Source organism: Equus quagga, chromosome 7 (assembly GCF_021613505.1).
Source record: "Equus quagga isolate Etosha38 chromosome 7, UCLA_HA_Equagga_1.0, whole genome shotgun sequence".
Classification (NCBI taxonomy): Eukaryota; Metazoa; Chordata; class Mammalia; order Perissodactyla; family Equidae; genus Equus; species Equus quagga.
The window spans coordinates 88,163,334-88,184,916 of NC_060273.1; the positions used below are offsets into that span (position 1 = coordinate 88,163,334).

At 34.1% G+C, this 21,583-nt stretch overlaps 1 protein-coding gene across 1 annotated transcript in view; it reads left to right on the forward strand.

The window, feature by feature from the left end:
- The window catches only part of FBN2 (fibrillin 2), a 235,207-nt gene that overhangs the window by 74,778 nt on the left and 138,846 nt on the right, over nucleotides 1-21,583 (forward strand). The window contains exon 7 of the mRNA XM_046665362.1: nucleotides 5,728-5,853. Within this exon, the coding sequence (XP_046521318.1) occupies nucleotides 5,728-5,853 (126 nt within the window). The remainder of the gene's footprint in view (nucleotides 1-5,727; nucleotides 5,854-21,583) is intronic.

The following is a 21,583-nucleotide window of genomic DNA, read 5'->3' on the forward strand; positions in this document are numbered from 1 at the left end:
TAATATTACAAGTTCAGAGTCCTGCGGTAGCAAGTTACCAATATTGGCTTTTGTGATGATCATTTATTCAGCATTTGAATTTTGTGTATCACGTGTAAATAGGTATTTTGGCTGAATCAAACCGTATTAAATAGTTTCTAAGATACCCTGTATTTCTCAGATTCCATCTGGAGACAGATCTATTCTTCAATTGCTGTACTTAGAGGCTGACATTCATTTTTGTAGAAATACAAGTACTATGTATGAATATCTATGGAATGTAGAAATAAGAACTTACATTTTAAAAGTGGATTTACGATGGTGACAAGCAAAGTTAAAGCACACACACTATTAAATACAGTAATAGGAGTTGGTCCTTAGTTCCCACAGATATAAATTAAATGAACCATTTTTATATGCCTATACCACTGCACATATTTTTCTACATTTGAACATGAACTAAAAATAATATACCATCTAATACTAATGTATATAATAAAATAAGTTTAATCTTTTAGGGCAAGTTTGTTTGGAGAAGTGGAGAATCAATGAGTTCATAAACTAGAATTACTATGACTTTTTTACATTATTTATAACCTTAATAGACATGGACTGAAGTGATTATATAAGGTGTAAGTTTCAAAAGATTTAATTTTATTCATAAAATCCTTAACGTGATTGGAGGTAATTCAACATTTAAAGAAATAGTAAGTTTGTGCCTGAATTGAAGGGATGAACAGAAACACAGTTGTGTAATCTGGGCAGTGGAAAACTCATCAGACGTTAGTAGCTGCTTATGCTGGCACTTTGAAGATGTAGAAACTCCTTCATAGTTTGAAAGTCTTAGGCTTGCTTTTTTGTTTTTATAGAGAACACATATATATGTTTGTAGGTTCAAACTGATTTATAAGATTTCTTTAAAATTTCGTTTTTTATTTTAATGATTATCATGATTTACCTAAAAAAATTAATTCTGTATAGCTGTGTACTCTAGAATACTTCAAAAATGAAAGTTTTATATTTCCTTCTAGGAAAATATCTTTTAGGCAATTACAAAATAAACCCTGTAATGTCAAATTGCATTTTCCTTTGAAAAATTACTGAACCTATTAAATATGTAGTCAAAGATTTTATGTATAGTATTAAGGGATTTATAGGTTTGGCTTCATTTTTCACCTTATATCATGATATTCTTTCTCTGATTTATCTGCCAGGAAAAGAGATTTCTAGAGATGTTTTATACTACACTCTAATGAGGGTGGAAACGTAGTACATTTAAAAAATGATGTGGTTTGAAATGTTCTGAATTAAACTGTTCATATATAAACTTCTTGCCATATATTTTATTCTACTTGCTTTTTGTTTGAATCAGCTATCCTTTAATAAGACAATGAAATCTACTTTATTAAAATACTTCAGATTATTGTAATTAGTTTTACAGACAGATAGCTAAAGCAAGGAAGAAATTATAAGGATGCTAAGCTCTTTTATAGGCTTAATTTCTCTAATTTACACAGTGAGATACACCAAACTTGTGGGCTTACCAAAAAATAATAGAGTAAATCAGTATGTACTAGAGATGTATCCACAAAATCTTTTTCAATGAGAAAAAGCAGCAACATGTAGTATATAATCTTACTTTTGTTAAACACACCACCCCTCTGAATTGTGCGAATAGCAGTCTAAAAGAACACACGCTAACTTATATCAATGGTTATCTCATTAATTTTTTATTTTTCTGTATCTTTAATGTCTATTACAATAAGAATATATTATTTTGTAATTAAAAATAGAGTATTAATAAATCTATGTTAACCCTGTCAATTTGAATAGATGACAAATTTACATAAGCTTATATATTACATTTATTTTTATATACAGTGTTTATTTATTTTAACAATCTCCTGAGTTAGAGATTAGCTTTTACAGAGAGAGAAATTAAGGCAAATTTACATAGATATAAAATGACAGATTCAAAAACTCTAAATCAAAGGATTTTTCCCAATCCCCCTATAGTATACTGCACCATACACATGTTAGCTGTAACCTTTTTGGACAGGCCGTTTATCAAACTGAGGAAGTTCTCTTGTATTCCTGGTTTACTCAGACTTTTAAAATCATGAATGAGTGTTGAATTTTGTCACTTTATTTTTCCTCATTTATGAGATGATTATAAATTTTCTCTTCCTTGATCTGTTAATATGACGAATTCTATTGATTGATCTTTGAATCTTGAAATAACCTTAAATTCCTGGAATAAACCCCACTTGGTCATGATGTATTAACTTTTTTATATATTGCTGAGATTGACTGGTTAAAAATTCTTGTGCATCTATTCCAAAAAGATATTATTCTGTTGTTTTCCTTCTCATAATGTCTTTGTCTAGCTTTGGTGTCAGGGTGATGGTAGCCCATAAAATGTCCCCTCTTCTCTTTTCTGTAAGAATTTGTGTACAGCTGTGTTCTTTCTTCTTTAAATGTTTGAAAGAATTCAACAGTAAAGCTACCTAGGCCTGAAGTTTTCTCTGTGCAAAGATTTTAAAGTATGAATTAAATTACTTGAATAGATGTAGGTCTATTCATATTGTCTGTTTGTTTTTGGCTGAGCCTTGGTATTTGTGTCTTTCAAGGAATTTGTACATTTTGTTTTAATTGTTGAATTTAGTACCATAAAGTTGTTCATAGTATTTCCTTTGATCCTTTGAACTAACTCTATAACATTTGTAGAGATGTGCCCACTCTTATTCCTTATATTAATCATTCATTTCTTATTTCTCTTCTTTTTCTTGATCAATCTTGCCAGAAATCTATTAATTTTACTTCTGTTTCCAGAGAGCCAGGTTTTGTACTCATTGATTATCTCTATTGTTTGACAGTTATTCTGTTTCATATTATTACTTTCTTGCTTCTGTTTGAGAAGCAAGCTTCTGTTGCTCTTCTTTTTTAAAATTCTTAATATGGAAACTTAGATTACCAGTTTTAGACCTTTTTGTAATATAAGCATTTACCTCTATGCACCACTTTAGCTGCATCCCACAAACTTTTATATGTTCTGCTTTCATTTAATTTAAAATATGTTCTAGGGGGCCGGCCCTTTGGCTGAGTGGTTGAGGTCACCTGCTCCTCCGCTTCCACGCCCGGGATTTCGCTGGTTCGGATCCTGGGCGCAGACGTGGCATGGCTCATTTGGCCATGCTGGGGCGGTGTCCCACATGCCACAACTGGAAGGACTCACAACTAAAAAACAAATATACAACTATGTACCGGGGAGCTTTGGGGAGAAAAAGGAAAAAATAGAAACTTTAAAAAAAAATATGTTCTAATTTTCCATGTGATTTCTTCTTTGACCTGTGGATTATTTCCAAGTATATTGTTTAAATTCCAAATATTTGGGTATGTTCCAAATGTTTCCTATTGTTAATTTCTAGATTAACTCAGTTGTGTTTAGAGAACAGACTTTCAATGACGTTAATCCTTTTATATGTAAGGAGTCTTTTTACATGGCCTCAGAAGATAGTCTGTCTTGGTAAATATTCCGTGCACGCTTGAAAAGAATGTGTATCCTGCTAAAGGCGGTGTTCTATAAATGTCAATTAGGACAAGTTGGTTGAAAGTATTGTTCAAGTCTTACATATCCTACATATCCTTGCTGATTTTCAGTCTACTTGTTGTATTAGTCACTAAGAAAGAAATATAGAAATTTTCAGCTATAATTGTGGATTTGTCTAATTCTTTTTTAGTTGTGTCACTTTTTCTTCCAGGTGTTTAATGTTTTATAATCAGTGCATACATATTTAACATTATCATGCCCTCTTAATGAATTGACCCCTTTGTCATTATGAAATATCCATCTTTATCTATGGTAATATTTCTTGTTCTGATGAACACTTTGTATAATATTAACAAAGCCACTCTAGCTTTCTTTTGATTAATGAGTACATGATATATCTTTTTCAACCTTTTAGTTTTTAAGCTCTCTCTCTCAAAGTGAGTTTCTTGTAGACAATATAAATTTGGGTCTTCCTTTTTTTTAATCTTATATGTCGATCTTAGTCTTTTTAATTGGATTGTTTACACCATTTACATTTCATATAATTACCAATATTATTGGGTTTAAATCTATATCTTACTATTTCTTGTCTGTTTGTTGCACGTATTCTTCATTCCTCTTTTTTTCTTTGCCTGCCTCTATTAGATGGAGTGTATTTTAGTATTCCATTTATCTCCACAATTGGATTATTAGCTCTACTTCTTTGTTTATATTTTAGTGTTTGTCTTTACATATTTAACTTACTACAGTCTGTTTTCAAATAATGGTGTGCCACTTCACCTATATTGTAATAATTTTGCAATAACATTCTTCCATGTCCTCCTACAATCCTCCATGCTGTTGTGGTTATACTTTTTACTTTGATGTATGTTGTAACATCCAAAATATATTATTATTATTATTATTATTGTTTTGTTGTCATTTTCTACAATTATCTTTAAGTTTATTAAAAAATAAGAAAAATGTCTTTTATAATTATCAACATGTTTACTATTTCTAATGCTTTTCATTTTTTGTGTAGACCATAATTTCCATCTCATTTTTATTTTTCCTAAAGAACTTCCTTTAACATTTCTCGTAGACTCTCAGCTTTTATTTGTCTAAAAATTTTATTACACTTTCTTGAATTTCATTTTATCAATATTAAGGCTTTCTGTTCCTAAACAGATGAAATTAATAGACAGCTTAAAGGGTGGGGAAATAATTGTCATATCTAAAACAGAAAAGTTTTTAAATTTAGAATAAGAAATCAACCTCAATATAACAATGTTTAGAGGATATAAATAGGCAACTTTCACATGAGGAACTCTAAGAGCTAACAAGAATAGTAATTAATAATTAGAGAAGTGGAAACTAAAATTAATAGTTAATATCCCTTTATGATTATGAGGCCAAAGAAATTGAGGATATTGGATAGTTATTTCATGTGTTAGGAGGGGAGAGAAAACATGAGAAAGAATCCTCATGAACAGTAGAGGTGTGTGGTCTACTCGTAGCCGTGTAGCTGGCTGGTGTGAAGACTGCTACAGGCATTCTGAAGCACTCACTGAAGCATTCACTGGGCACTGTTTATTCATATTAAGTGTATGTATACCCTGTGATCTAATAATTCTGCTCTGGGTCTACAGCAAAGGGAAAAAGGGTCTTTTTGAGTCTTCAGAGTTTATAGTCACTCAACTCCATAAAGAAACATAGTAGGGACGTTCATTATATCATTCACTGGTGAGAAGTTGGAGGTAAACTAGGTACCCATCACCAAGAGAGTGAACACACTAAGAAGCAGCGAATCAAAGCAAGAGACTGGTTCTTCACATAACGACACAGAGGAATTTTAAAAACCAAATTCCAAAAGAAAAAAAATCAAGAAACAAAATGACATCTATAACATACCATTTACGTAAACTAAAATATATGCATACAATGGGGTCTTGACTCCTCAAACACCATTCTCTTGAGAACTGAATTTCTTCTATACATTAAAGAAACATATATAGATATTCTGAAAATTAATGGTATCCACTCACAACTAGAAGGACCTGAAACTAAGATATACAACTATGTACGGGGGGTGGTTGGGGGAGATAAAGCAGAAAAAAAAAAAAAAAGCAGTTTGGCAACAGTTGTTAACTCAGGTGCCAATCTGTTTAAAAAAAAAAAAAATTAATGGTATCTATATTCAAAATACTTTCTTCTTGCAGATGTTGATGAATGCCAGGCTATTCCTGGGATATGCCAGGGAGGAAACTGTGTCAATACAGTGGGCTCTTTTGAATGCAAATGCCCTGCTGGTCACAAGCAGAGTGAAACTACTCAGAAATGTGAAGGTGAGTGTCTCTACTTTGATGGACATGTCTAATTGTTGACTTTGGATCCAAGAAAAACATGACTTCATTTTGAGTTTTAAAAAATATTACTCAATTATAATTCTTTATTTTAATATGAAATGTAGGTATAACTTTAAAGTAGTTTTGTGTTGGTTTGTGTATTTAACGGGCTTGATTTGGAAAGAGCCAATGAGCATTTTGCATCTGATTTGTTATATCAGTTTCTATGTTGTAGTGAAAATGAGAATAATCCAGCCATTTATATTTTTCTTTAATAGTTTTCCATTTCGCTTAAGAAATTATATCAAAACTAAAGTTGAGTAAAGAGATATCCAAGTGAAATACAGTGTCATGTGTAAAACGATGTGTTAGAAGTTGGCACCATGACATATATGATAAAATAAATATTTTAATTGTTGTATTAAATATTGTTGCTTGACTAGCCACCAAATTAAAAAACAAGCATAATTGATTCAGGGAGAATTTTGAACTTACCGCAATAGGCATTCTGTGAAAGAATAGCTTACTCAAATAAAGATATAAAAAAAAAACCTAATGAATTTCTGGAATATGAGTTTTGGATTATACTGTTGAAATGTAAGTTTCTATCAGCATTCTTCAAATAGAATAAATTCACTTGTTATATTTATCTGTGATCAAAAGCTTTATCATTATTATGAAATCTAAGAAGCTTCTAAGTGTGTCTAGCTTTAATGAACATAGATATTTAGAATTATTTTGATGCTTCTAGTAGTATTATAGTGTTTATCTTTTCAGTTATTACTTAAATCAGTTTATTTCAACTAAGATAGTTTTCTAAAGACAATAGAGTATACCTATTCTCATTTTTGTGTCATAAGCATTCCATTTACTCAAAGTTTAAAAACATTTATTGTAGAGGTTTGTTTTTGCCAGCCCAGATTATCTGAGGTGGAAAAACATATATGAGAAATTCGGTAAATCTGAACTTATTCCTTATGCCTGCCATGATCTTAACTGGGAGCATTTTCTGAGTTCAGTGGTCTAAAGTACCTAACATATATTATAGTTGCTTCCTGTTAAAAAAATTACCACAAGTTCATCTAGACCCATTTGCCTTCAATAACTAAAATCATCTTCTGGTGTATATAATTAAGTCTTTCGTTCTTTCCCTTTCCAAAAGGCAGTGTTTTGGGTTTCTTGGTTATGAAAAGTTGTGTCATTCTCTGTAGAAGAAAAAATGGGAAAAGGCAAAATCTCGAGTTTAATTACAGAAGACAAACAGGAATGTGAACTATTTGATTAGACAGGAGGTAGAGTGTGGGTGCGCATGCTGTTGTTTCAATACCTGAAATCGTAATACCAGGAACCCATGGGACATGTAGGCTCCTGTATTTTCTGTTTGGCCTCCGTTTGTCGGCTCCAAATTAATCTTCATAATTTTATACATTTCACATTATTATTACAACTTAATTTCATACTACCCCAAAAGAGAAGGTAATAAAATATGGTTAATTATTTTAAAGACCAAATACATTCTCTATGAAACAGCAAGAATGTCCAAGTAGTTTATGCTATTTAAATACAATGTTTATAGCAAAAGTCTGACTATATTGGAAATGTTAAGAAAGGTACTTGGAAGATGGGAAAAATTATCTGAGTTAACACTGGAATTGGACCAAAGAGTCAGGGATCTCCAGAAAGTGTGAATTGTGCTGCTATATCCTTACTTCTTTTTGTATTTTCCCTCCGTGCTTTTTTTGGGTTGATTCTACTGCTCAACCCTTTGTCACTCTCCTTCACTTTTTACTTCCGGAATAATGTCCAAACTAGATCCAAGGGTGGTGGACTTAGGAACAAAGACAGTGCTTGATTATAGGTGAGAAGGCACAGCCACTGACTGATTAAAGTGGTTGTAACATTTCCATTAGTTATCAAACAATGTATTTCTTAGTTGAAAATAAAATGAGCCTTTTCTACCTCACATTTCATCAAAACAACATATAGAGCCAGGACAGAGTTGGGAGAAGCACAGTGCAACTCTTTATTCACACTTGTCTATGTTCTTTAGGAAAGGGGGCTCTTGAAGTCATGTAGGCACTACCCAGGGCCCTGAATCCAGTCCTCTCTTTCCTTAGTTCCTGCCCAGGCAGCCAAATCCATTTAACCATTGCCCAGAAAGAATTATGTGATTTAGTAGTTGGGATTGGTGGGGAATAGTAAGATTGGAAGAAGTGGTGATTAGAATTTGAACACTAAAGGTTTTATGAAGCCTTTACTTTGTGTATGTCATATTTATTTAGACGTCTTATAAGTGACTATTATTGACTTTCTTTGGGTAATATTGTTCTTTTATGTAAAAGATCAAGTGGTATTTCCTTATATAAAATCATTTAATGTAATTGGTAGCAAAATGTATCTGAAAAGACCAAACTGTTGCTGCACTCAGTGACAGATTTTAAATTATAGTGAGTTTATGTATAGTTTATACAGTGTCAATGTAAAAATGTTGACATAAATTTAAAGTTAGTATCTACTCTAAATAAAAATACATCCATAGCAGTTACTTTTGACCAACTGTCAAAGGTAAGATATTTTAGTTTTTTATGTGGATTGCAATGTAAATATAGAAAATAATAGTGTTGGAAGATTTATTTTAAAATGATGCCCTTTCTATTTTTATTATAGTATATATATTCCTGTTCATACAGTAATGAAGTTCTCTAAAGAAATCTTTTTCAGTCTTTAAGTTACTAGGTCTGTTCAGAAATAAGGAAAGTAACTCCAACATTTTCGTCCTGGGTGAATGGGAAAATGGTGGTAGCATGAACAAGAAACTGCAAAGTTAGCTTATTAACTTTTAAGAATTGTGTTATTGATCTTTTTTGGTGTGTATTTGTTTGTTGACCATCTTACTCCAACACTTGAGTAAGATCCTTGAGGACAAAAACTCTGTCTTGTTATTACTGTATCCCAGAGCGTGGAACTGTTCCTGATATATTGTAGGCTCCTTAAAAATATGTGTTGATTAACTGGAAGTAGGGTGTATAGTAAGTTAATTTCTTTGACTTGGATTAAATGTCCAAAAAGGAGGTAAAATATGAGGCCAGAGCTAAAATTGTATTTGGAAAGAGGCCAGTGATCTTCATCATGGGAATTTTTCCTTCATCTGACTGTTTTTCATTTTCTTAATAATCTTATTTTCCTCTGGCTGCCATTCAAAGACCAAGAGCATAAACATTAAATTAGATCTTTGTGTCATTGTCCGTCTTTGGTCATCTGCAGGTAATACTTCTCAGGTCAGGGACCTTCGTTCTCTATTTAAAAGAAAAAACTGTCTTCTGCTTGTTCTTTGGGATGTCTTCCTAACAAAAATCTTATCCTGAAAGGCTTGTTCTGCTGAAAATTTAAATTTGAACATGTATAGTTTATACTAAAATGAACGAAAAATGGTGGGGGCGACATTCACCTCCTAATTTAATGTTTGAAACATATGACTCAATCTCTCTCACTGAGGCTTGTTTTGTTTTGTATCATTGATCAGGTGGAGTCTCTTATGGGATTTTTTCTTTCTCGTGTTCAAATGTAGAATCCTGTCCAAGCTATCCATCTGAGCCCAAAGCACAAAGGAGCATTTGTTTCTGTGTGTGTGTGTGTGTGTGTGTGTGTGTGTGTGTCTAAAGGAGAATCAGTTATTTTCCCCTGTCGCTTAGTTAGCGTCCCAGATTCAATAAAACCTCTGATACCTACTGAAGTCATGTCCTATTTCTCCTGGACCAGTTTGGCTACAAATCTTTTCCAAATTCTGTCATACCATGGGCAAAATGATTCTTTGGTGGAGTAAACTATTTCTTCACATCCAAAGGTAAGGTTGTTTCAGTCACTTACTCTATTCAAAGATTCCTTCATCTAAATATCTGGTTAATTTAAATGAAGAAGGGAAGCAGAACCACATCAATATAATATGAAATAGTATATCAGGAGACTGTCCAGCATTTTTCCTTTTTATAATAAAATATGTTATTTTGAATTTCAGTCCCTGTGGATGAAGCTCAGGTGGGTGCCAGCTGTCCTCACATGATCCCACCTTCCAGACTATACCTTCCTTAACATTCCTTGAGCTAGTTAATCTTTCCTGGCTTAAATAGCAGGCAAGAAAATAGCATCATTGTATTGGAAAGTTTCCCTTCAATGGCTCTTTATATGTGAAATAGTTGTTTGCAATTTATTCTGAAGAGTCTTCAGCTTTGTTCCATTACCAAAGCATTTAGTTGCTTGAGACTTGTGACAACAAATATATTTATTTATGCTCATGAAACTTGTTGGCACAGTATCTTTAGCTGCTGTCCAACTCTGCTTTGATAAACCATGGAAAATAAACTATACTAAACTGAAAAGTGCTTGCTTTTACTCATATTACCAAAAGTGTATTAACTTTAAAATAAATAATAATTAAATTCATTAACTATTTCCCAAAAGGAAAACTACGTATTAAAATTGAGATTCAAGAAAGGGGATTGTAATATTGGAAACAGATAAAACTTTTTAGGTCATCAATTTGAAAACCACAGAACTATTGTCTTTTAAATCCTTTTTAGAAGAAATTTACAACATTGTAGTTAAAACCTAAATTCACTCTCCCTTAAATAAGAAAGCCCAGGCTGCTAAACCCAAATCTACTTTCTGCTCCCATAACAAAAATGTTATTCCTCTATCATAGCATTTTTTACATTGTACTTTAGTTATTTTTCTTGTTTGACTCTGCCAGCAGATTGTATGCTCCAAAAGAGCATAATAATAAATGCTAATATTTATGGAGCACTTAATATATCCTAGACAATCCTTAAGCCACTTTACATAGGTTTTCTTATTAAATCGTTACACAATGCAGTGAGGTTGACTAGTATCATTAACCTGCTTTGCAGATAAACAAACTGGAGGCACAGTGAGGCTTAGTAACTTTCTTGAGGTTATATGGTAGGAAACAGCAGAGCCAGGATTCCAACCTGAGATTCCTCCAGACCTCTCACTCTTAGCCAGAGCTGTTGAGCAAACAAACGTGGATGATTCGGCAGCACACGCCTCAGCCCCTGGCCTGCGTTCACAGTGGGAAACTCGTGGAGACGGCAGCAGTAGAAGGGTTCTTTCTTTGCTCATTGCATCATGTGGCAGCGCCCTGCGATCTATAAAGACCAAAACTAGACCTAGTTTAGTGATCCTGGTACTGGCTATGGAGTTTGCATGTTTGGGAAAAGCATGGTGTCTCTCCTCTGATATTTACATTGGCTGCAAAAATGTGGAAACTTGACCTCCAGTCCTGTTTCTTCACCTCAGCCTACATGAATGGAGGAATCTTCCCTTTGTGTCATCAGGGTTCAGGGGTCCAAGCCTTGTGATTGTGGATGCACGACCTGACAGTTCACTGCTGCAGCCCAGATCCACCCCTCGACCCTTTATCTGGTTGACCAATTTAAGCATTCAGATGTAGCCGGTTTCCGTGGAGCATTTTGGAAAGTTAGCCCACAAGGGCTAATTCTTGAAAAACTTAACCTTTCCCGCTTACCTTTCCCAGTATGTTCTACTGCCACTCGTGGCTGATGTATTAGATACTCAGTCAATGGATTTTTACTCTATTTTCTGTTCATTAAAATGAAAATTTATTCTGTGCCACTGTGCTAAAATAATTCATTTACCGTGACTTCAGAATTGAAATCTCAGGTCTAGGAGAACAAGAGTAGGGATAAGTGGAACTGAACTAATTCTGTCTTTATTCATAGAAGGTAGTCAATAGCAGAAGTCTAAGAAATAGCTTTAGGGGACGGCCCCATGGCCAAGTGGTTAAGTTCAGGTGCTCCGCTTCTGCAGCCCAAGGTTTCACTGGTTCGGATCCTGGGCACCAACATGGCACCGCTCGTCAGGCCATGCTGAGGCGGCCTCCCACATGCCGCAACTAGAAGGACCGCAACTAAAATATACAACTATGTACTGGGGGGAGTTGGGGAGAAAAAGCAGGAAAAAAAAAAAGGAGTGGCAATAGTTAGCTCAGGTGCCAATCTTTAAAAAAAAAAGCTAAAATATGTAAATTACTATGCTACTAGATGTAAACAGACAGCCCAATGGAACATAATAGAAATTCCAGTAAAAGAATGCAAACATAGAACATTTAAATGAATGGGAGAAAAGATAGAGTATGCAGTGAATGATGTTGGGATGACTGGGTATCATTTGAAAAAAATAAATTTGGATCCATACATCACATCTTAGACTAAGGTAAATCTTTAATGAATAAAAGATGTAAATATCAACACAAGAAACACAGTGATGTTAAAAATAATCATGAGAATTTTTGTATAGTCTTAGATCTGAGAAAGTATTTTGTGCATGTTATATGAACTGAAAGCTATAGAGGTATGGATTGGTAATTTCAGCTACATAAAATAAAATAAATTGTGTGGCAATAAAAGAAAAAACTTAGTACAAGCAAGAAAAAAAGATAAATGATAACCTGGGAAAAACTTTGGCAGCTCATAACGCAAGTAAAGACAAGTTTCTGTAATACATAAGGAAATTCTACAAACCAATAAGAAAATATCCAATAAAAACATTCAAGGATATGAATTGACTGTTGACAACAAGGGAAATACCAGCGACTGTTAAATACACTAAGACACGCTTATCTTTATTTAGAATAAGAAAGTGCAAAGTAAAACTCAGATATTTTTTACTTATAAACTTTGATAAAATAAAAATTCTAATGGAAAACTGTGTTGGTGAAGGTTTTGGGAAATAGATGGTCTCATAAATTCCTTTTAAAAGGGTAAAATTGGTCCTACCTCTATAAAGGGCGATTTAGAACTAGCTATCATAATTACAAATGTACATAACATTTAACCCATAAATTTTAATCTAAGAATTTATCTTACCTATATTCAATCAAGAAATGATGGATTTACAAGATTATTCCTCCTCTCTTTTTTATAATAACAAAATATGGTAAAAATATATGATAGTAAAGTGATTAAATTATGAAGCATGTACACAGTGGGAATTATTCACCCCTAAAAAAAGATTGTGAACACTTTATATATTGATATAGAAGTATGTTTAAGATATATTGTTACATGACAAAAGCAAGTTGTAAAACATTTTCATTTATAAAACTGATAAAGTGTATATGTGTGTATATATGTGTTTGCTTATTTATGCATAGAATGTCCATGGAAAGATATTAGAAAATCTGTGTCATTTGATATTCCAGGGGTGGAAATTGACTGGCTTGGAGAAAGGGCTGGAAAGGAGACTTCTCATTGAGTTTTTTTCTCTGGCATGAGTTTTTGACTTTGAACCATGTAAATGTATTATTTATTCCTAAAATTAAAAACATAGAGAAGGGGAGGAAAAGACCCATTTATTTGTTACTTTCTTAGTTAAACTCTCAACAGGTGCCTGCAGCAGAACTCTTTCTTCCTCCTGGTGGCTAGAATGGGGCATGCAGACCTGTTAGAGCCTCTGCCAGGGGCCATTGCGACCTTTATCCTCCAGCACGCTAAATATGTCCATGGCACATTACATGTTGCCAAGCAGACAATATATGCACATCTAATGCTTTCAAATGTGGAATGAAAATCTGGGAGTTGAGCAGAATTCCACTTAATCTTAAAACTACCACTTTTATAAGTCAGTAAATGTTTAGAAGCATTAAATGAAATATGTTTGACTTTAATGGTCCTCTCCTTAATTGTTGACAAGGAAAAAATCTCATTAAAATAAGTTTGGTGACTTGACATAGAAGTAAAACAGACAGTAAAGGAGAGGTAGGTCGAAGATGCTAGTTACGATGAAGCTAATTAGCAAAAATCTAACAACATAGCATGATACGAACATAGCAAAAATACAAATATTTAAAAGGGTGCATGTGCTAGTCATATTGTGAAAAAAGGAGATGTTGGTCTTAAATCATCTTTAAGCAAAAAGCTGGTACAATCCTGGTCATCAACTGCACAAGAGCTGCATGGCCCAGTGAGATTAGAACCGATGTAGGAGTCAAAACCCAGGCTGCTGCTTCGCAATTAGGTGGGTTAGGACTTTCAAAGTAGAAAACAGGTCAACCTTTCTCTACTATATGGTGTTTGCATTTGTGTATTTCAGAGATTCTTCTCAATCTCTCTGTCTCTCTGTCTTGGTCTCTCTCTCTCTCTATATATATATACACACACACAGACACACATATATCTATATCGCTCTCTTTAGCTCTCAGTGCACAAAATTATATTAATCATAGTGTTTCTTTCATGACATAATCTCATTATTATTCCACCCATAATCTCATTATTATAACCTGCTGTTATTTAATTATCTTAAATAATGTAATAAGCACCCATGAAACCACCAAAACAAAAGCTAGAACCATGACGGTTACATACGTCTACCCATGGTGCTGCCCGCCCCCTGCAACATAGCCATCACCTTGTATCTGAGATTCTACATTTTCTTGCTTTTTTTAAATAGATATTTCCATTACACCTACAGATATTCCATTTATTGTTATTTCAATTCTTTAAACTTTACCAAAAAAAAGGTTCATTGCTGCGTGGAACCTAGTTTTTTCACTTAATATTATAATGATATGATTCTTCTCTATAGTTGCATTTTTTTTTAGTTAATTCTTTAGAATGAGATATAGTATTCCATTATGTGGATGTATCTTAATGTCATCATCCATTTTCCCACTGATGGGCATCATTTCTGGTTCTTCCTATGGTGAGTAGTGATCAACACACTTGCAGACACACATACTTTGTGCCCTGTTGTACCAGCTGTCTCCTTCAGAGTAGAACCCACTGTTCCCCTCATTTGCTTAGCATACACAGAGCTACACCATGGAGCCAGGGTCATTTTGATTTTCCAGAGGGATATTTGTCCTCTCTTTTGATCCGTTTATTTCTAAAAGCTGACTCATACACGTTTCTATTATGATTGATCTCTGTGTAAGCAGCTTAGGTCACATCAGCGTTAGCATGCCTTGTTCCCACGTACTGTTGCTTGGTGCCCAATTGGGGAACAAAGAACCTGACACTCTGCAGTTAGGGTGTCCTCCGCCTCAGCCCAGCCCTCTGTGTCGCCCGGTCCTTCCCCCACATTGCTGGAGAAGCGTCTGCTGAGTGATCAGTGATTGTACCCCAGCTCACAGGGCTGCCTCGATCTTCTGGGTTACCCTTTAGGTCTCCTCCAGGAGACTGTGGGCTCATTGTACAAGTGAAGAAATCATATGGGAGAAATAAAGATACTGCAAACACTATCGTATTTCGTTTGTTTCTGTTTTACAAATATTACAATTTATTTTCAGTTCCCAAAAGCATTTACTGAAGATTACCTACCCTTGAGCACAGGATTATGCTGGCTTCAGCTTTCTATATTCAGTCTTATTTTTAAGACATGTTAATAAAAGAGATGGAGCCTAAAGCCACCTGGACTCCTCCTTCAGAAAAGGATTAATTCTGGGCATTGCTAACAAACTGGCAAATACTGCTAAAGCTCGTCTTCCTAAGCTAACTTGACCTTAGTCCCCAGCCTTCCTCCTCCCAGTTCCCCAAACCCTCACCCTCAGGAGCAAACTTAGGAATTTTTTGACACAGGGACAATAGTGAAAACTTTTTTTCTTTTTTTTTGGACATCTCTGTCTGACACCTTGGGACCCAAAACTAAATCATCTTCAACTCCTTGTTATAAATCCCTCTCCCCAGCCAGGTCCTCATAATCTGATTTTCAGACACTGCACAGTGCCTCAACACCTAACATAGAGGAGTCTCTCTTTTTCTTTTTGAGGAAGACTAGCCCTGAGCTAACATCTGCCACCAATCCTCCTCTTTTTTGCTGTGGAAGACTGACCCTGAGCTAACATCACTGCCCATCTTCCTCTATTTTATATGTGGGACGCATACCACAGCATGACTTGCCAAGCGTTGCCATGTCCGCACCCAGGATCCGAATCGGCAAACCCCTGGCTGCTGAAGCGTAATGTCCGCACTTAACTGCTGCACCACCTGTCTGGCCCCGAGGAATCTCTTAATAAATGCTGGTGGAATAAATATATGAGTGAGAGAATGGGTTATGTTTCTCATATCCTGTCTCTTCTTTCCTTTCCCTAGGCTCACTCTGTTCCAGCCTTTCCATTTGTTCTTTTTATTTATTGAGGCGTAATTGACATATAATCTTATAATGTGATAAACGTTTCTTTTAATGGGGTACTAGCTTTGGGAATCAAAGCTTGTCTGAACTTGCTGTCCTTTCCTATGTTTGCTAAGCAAAAAATGACATCCAGCAGAGTCTCTTTCTCTATATAAAGTAGACAATGACTTGTAATCCGATGAATTGATAATAAAAGTTCTTTGCACTAAGGAATCTGCTTTTCATGATGCCTTTATCTTGAGAGGCAGAGCACTGAGTAGCTTAGAAATTTGGTGCATGTCTATAAGGAGTTAAAATCTAAAACGGAAATCTGAAGCATTTATGCTTTTATAAACCATTTGGGAAGGGCATCCTGATCATGTGCCAGGCTAGCAGTGGGGTGGTCAGGCTTAACTTTTAGAAGTCCCTTGTGTGTCTCGTAAATGGAAACGTCATATCCAAGAAAGTGAGATCAGCGGGGAAGAGTGTATAGGACGTCCAGAGGGGCAGCCAAACAGCAGCCCAGGGCTGACATTTGAGGCAAAATTAGCACATATCACTTCCTAGCATATTTATCAGAAGTTGCCAATCCAAACTCTTTTAGTTTCTTCCCACAAATGACTTCCACTATTAAAACACATGTGTTAAGTAACTTGGACACTACCTTGACAGTCTTAGTCAGCTAACAGCAATATTTCATAGGGAGTTACCCAAGTGACATCACTCCCTTAATTTCAACCTAAACAAAATAGTTCACGTGGAAAGTTGCACACATAGTATGCTGTGAAAGCCTAGAGGAGAAAGACTTCTTTATTTGAGGCACAGTGGGGAACATAGTGGTTATGAACATGAAGTCTGTGAAAAATACATATTTCAAAAGAAAATCATTCAACAAAAAGATAATCTTTAGCGTGTGATCCACGTTGTGAATCAAAATTAGGACTAGTCAGATAATATTTTAACTTTCTTTATAACAAATGTATTTTAAAAATTTTTATTCCAATAACAAGAGGAAAATTGTAGAAAGAAATGACAATTTAAGTTGTAAGTACAATTCAGAAAATAAATGTGGAAAGAGAAGAGAACGCAGTGGCCAACAGCCCAAGATTTGGGACCCAAATGTCACAGTCTGTGTGCCAGCTGCACCACGTGGGAACCATGTAATCTTGAGCAAATTAATGCCTTCATCTTTACAACAGAGATAATAATGATCTTTTCTGCATAAAGTTTTATGAGTATTAAATGAGAGAGAGCATTTGGCTCTTTAGGTCTTTGTTAAAGAAGGCAGGGATAGCACAGACAAATTAATTGTGACAGATTCAATAAACCATGTGATTTGAGATCTTAAAAAAATTAATTGTAAGAGAGTTCTGATATAACATTTCAATTATGACTTTTAGTACAGTTTCCTATAAAAAACTCTTTTAATAAGACAAAACAAAACAAAATTGACCTACTAGAGCATATATATGCCTAGTCAGATGAAAGTATTAACAAACAGTGAAATGAACCCAAATCCGTCATCATGATGAGGGAACATGGAACTGGGGATTTAAGATTGTCCATTAATTCTTGACTGTTCTCAGCCTGTTTTTAACCCCCCAGCTCCAGTTCCACCCAAATTACGAAAAGGGACGTTTGAGACCCAGAGGATTTGATTTATTTAGCATAACACAGTGGTCAGGAAATTGCATTTTAGTGGATTCAGGGAAATTTTCCAAAATGGTGGGAATCAATGTTGTTTCCCTGGTGCCATTGCATATTTAAATCGTTTTTAAAAAATATGAAAAAAAGGAAAAGTAATTTACATGATTCTTGCAGTTCAGTTTCTGCTAAAGATCACTGGAAAAATTGAGAGCTCCAAAACACCTTTCTCAGAGACATAAAATTAGGTGTGTGTTAATCATAGAAAAATCTATTCTACCCTGGAATGAAAGGATCAGATGAATATTTTGAACTTTGCCATTAGGGAAAAAAGATATAAACTAAAATGTATCTCCTTCTTTCTTCGTTTTACTGACTATGTAATTGCTGTTTCTTAGTGGAAATGGAAAAGCAATAAAGTAGATGAAAATAAACAAAATAAAATGTTAGTTTTATAATATTCTTGGTACATATATTTAGTTTCTATTGGAAAAGAAGAGAGAGAGAAAAGCTGTCTCACAAATTACCACGGCTCAGTGCCTGAAGGAAATTAATCTGCTCTAAAGAAATGTCTTACGGTCTTAAAGTAAAAATGTAACAAAACTTGAAATATAATACCTTGATCCAGGTCTGCATTTCTTGCAAGTATCGTTACTTACTGACCTTGTATATACTTCATTCACTACTCAGGCATTGAGAAATGTCTGAAGGACTGGTGAAAATTTTTATGGAATGCTAATTTATTTTAGATGCTTCCATTTAGTTAAAGACTTAAATAAACAAAACTGTGATAATCTTTGAATTATCTTTCTTTCATAATCCCATGCTAGGGATCTCTCTCTTTCTTAATGTAATCCTTTCATATTTCAGTGTAAAGTGTTTCTCATCTATACTTTGCCTTTGCTGGATTTTAGTACAATAAATTATATTTTAAGAATAATATGAATGATTTTGAAAATTTAAACTGTAGTCACCTATTATATTGATCAAAAGATCAGGTAAATAGTTTCTCCAAGTACTTCTTGTTTTACTTATTTCCAGAAGACAACTATTTTTAGTAGTCCTTATTTCAAGGAAACAAAATTAAAAACAAACAAGTAAAGTTAGTTATAGTCTGAGCAAGGTTCTTTTAATGTCATCATATGGACATTAGATGAGTTAGTGTGTTTTTTATGTAAGCTTAGGTTTTCCTAGTGGGTTGTAGTTTCATATTTCACACGTCAACGTGTCGTTTTCTCAGTTTAACTTTGAAAACGATCTGAGATATATTTTTGTCCCAGTCTAGCAGCGACACAGATAGGACAAATGCAGAGCTGAGTTGCAGGTTTGTATTATCTAGCTTGGCTAAATTCTGGTGAGTGGCAGAAGACAATTTATGCAATATTTACCAACAGCTGTATGTCATCATGCTAAATTGAGTATGGCTTGATTTAACTAGCCGTAGCTGATGCTAATCTGAAGTATAGATGTATTCTTCAGCTATAGTTTTAGTCTTCCAAATTCTTGCAAATGTTACCAGTATTAAGTGACTATAAATCAAAATTAACCTCCCATTTGTGATAGAATACTATACTAGTTCTATCACATAGAAGTAAACAGCTTTTCATTTTGTTCTTATCTGTATTAAGGATCATAGTAAGGACCTCTTATCCAGCAAAATCATTATCATTTGATAGTTAATTTTTAAAAAACCTAGTAAAAGAGAGGCTCATAAAGTGATATATCCCTGAGCATTTCAGTTTAACTTATAACTTGCATGTTGGCCTTCTTTTTCCAACCCTCTGTACTGGGAGTGGGCGGCCCTTTGGAGGGTGGTTTCCCATCCTGAATTTTCATTGTTCCATAAACCTCATCCAAATGCTGTGATTTCCAGTTTTATTTCTTTAAATTGAAGCAAATTCCTCAAGACACTTGTGAGGCACTCTAAACACAGAACCCTTCTATATCAGAGGGTGACAAACTTTTCTGTAAAGGGCTAGATAATAAATATTTTAGAATATGGAAGTGACTCTTTGTTGCAGTATGCAAGTCTGCCACCCTAGCCCCAAAGCAGCAACAGACAGTAAATACATAAATGAATGAGTATGGTTCTTCTAATAAAACTTTACTTGCAAAAACAGGCAATGGGCTGCAGTTTGCCAACCCCTGTTCTTGATTATCACTATTATCACTAGTCTTGCCCTATTTCAAATTGTCTTTCTCTGCCTAGTTCTACGGCTGTTTTCTTAGTGACTGGCTAGATGATTTTAGGTGGATCATGGACAAACAAGTTTTATTAGTAGCTATAATCTATTAAAATGTTTCAAGGAAAAAATATAAGTAGTGCATCAAAACTATGTGTTTATCAATGTTATTCCTTAAAATATTATTGATTAGAACAAAGTTTATATTAAATTTTTTCATAAAGATTTTTTTTTTTTTAGAGCACTTTTAGGTTCATAGCAAACTTGGGAGAAAGGTAGTGATTTCCCACATATTCCTTGCCCTCACACATACACAGCCTCCCCAAATAGCAACATCCTCCACCAGAGTGGTGCATTTGTTACAATTGATGCACCTACATTGACACATCATTATCATCCAAAGTCCATAGTTTATCTTAGGATTCACTCTTCATGTTGTACATTCCATGCATTTGGACAAATGTAAAATGACATGTATCCATCATTATAGTATCATACAGAGTATTTTCACTGCCTGAAAAATCCTCTCAAATTTTTTAAATGAGTATATACATGGAAATATATTAAGTAAAAAGTAATGTAGGTGATTCAAGGATATAGCAATAGGTAGGAAGATATGGTTCTTTAATAACTAGAATTCGAGGGATGACATTTAAGATTTATTATGATCATCATCATTATCATTATTATTATTATTAGAAAGCGATTTGACTTCTAAAAATAAATATTCTCCAAACTAGAACTCAAGGTTGCTATTATGTTTGCCAGAGAATTCCAAAGGGAAAGGGACAGGCTGCTACAACCATAATAAATTTAGCTCTATTATCCTTCTTTCTAGGTCTGCCTTTCTTATGTCCCGTTCTCACCTCCTGCTCGTCCTACCCTTCTTTATAGTATTGCTCTTTTTCTAATCTTCTCTACCATCAGCTAGACTGCAGTTGGAAACTTGACCATCCCCAAAATTAGAACAAAGAAAATTCTCTCAACATCATTAACATCATTCCAGGTTGTTCTTCTTTTATGCATCTACCTGTGTACTACGTGGGCTATGAATCAATGGAACACTCAAAAAGAAGGGATGTGCGCACTATTGCAGTCAGTATTGTATTTTATTTTTAAAATATAATTTTTCAAGAGAAACAAAAATATAAACAAACTTTTTGTAAAACTGCCACTATATACTTGTTATAAAAAGGTTCTGTTTTAACATGAAGGCATATAGGAAAGTGCTTCCAATGAAATATTTGTAAAAAAATATCAGAGGTTGTTTTCTTGTTTTGTTGTGTTCTAAGCACAAGAGATTTGAAGCCCTTGAAGATATTTTGTAATAGAAAACATTTGAAATTTGCTAAAGAATTTTCATCCAAACTTCAGTAAAACCACATTGTGAATATTTAGTTGTGGGCTTAGAAAATTAATTCAACTTAAACTCATAGAATATAACTATTCACAAGTTAGATTATCATAATTCTTCCTCCCACATGGAATATTTTTCCTTAATTTACCATGATAGAAAAAATATTTTTTGTAATTAACTAATAAAGAAAAACAGGAAGTATAGCATTCTGGCATTTATTTGAAATTTGATTTTGCATTTTAAAATATTTCTCATCTGTTTATTTTCCTTGTAGCTTCAACATGGAAGATTGTTATTTTTGATGGTTTTTTTCCACAAAGTATAATGTTGCCCCCCCCTGTTTTTTGGTGAGGAAGATTGGCCCTGAGCTAACATCCATTGGCAATCTTCCTCTTTGTGC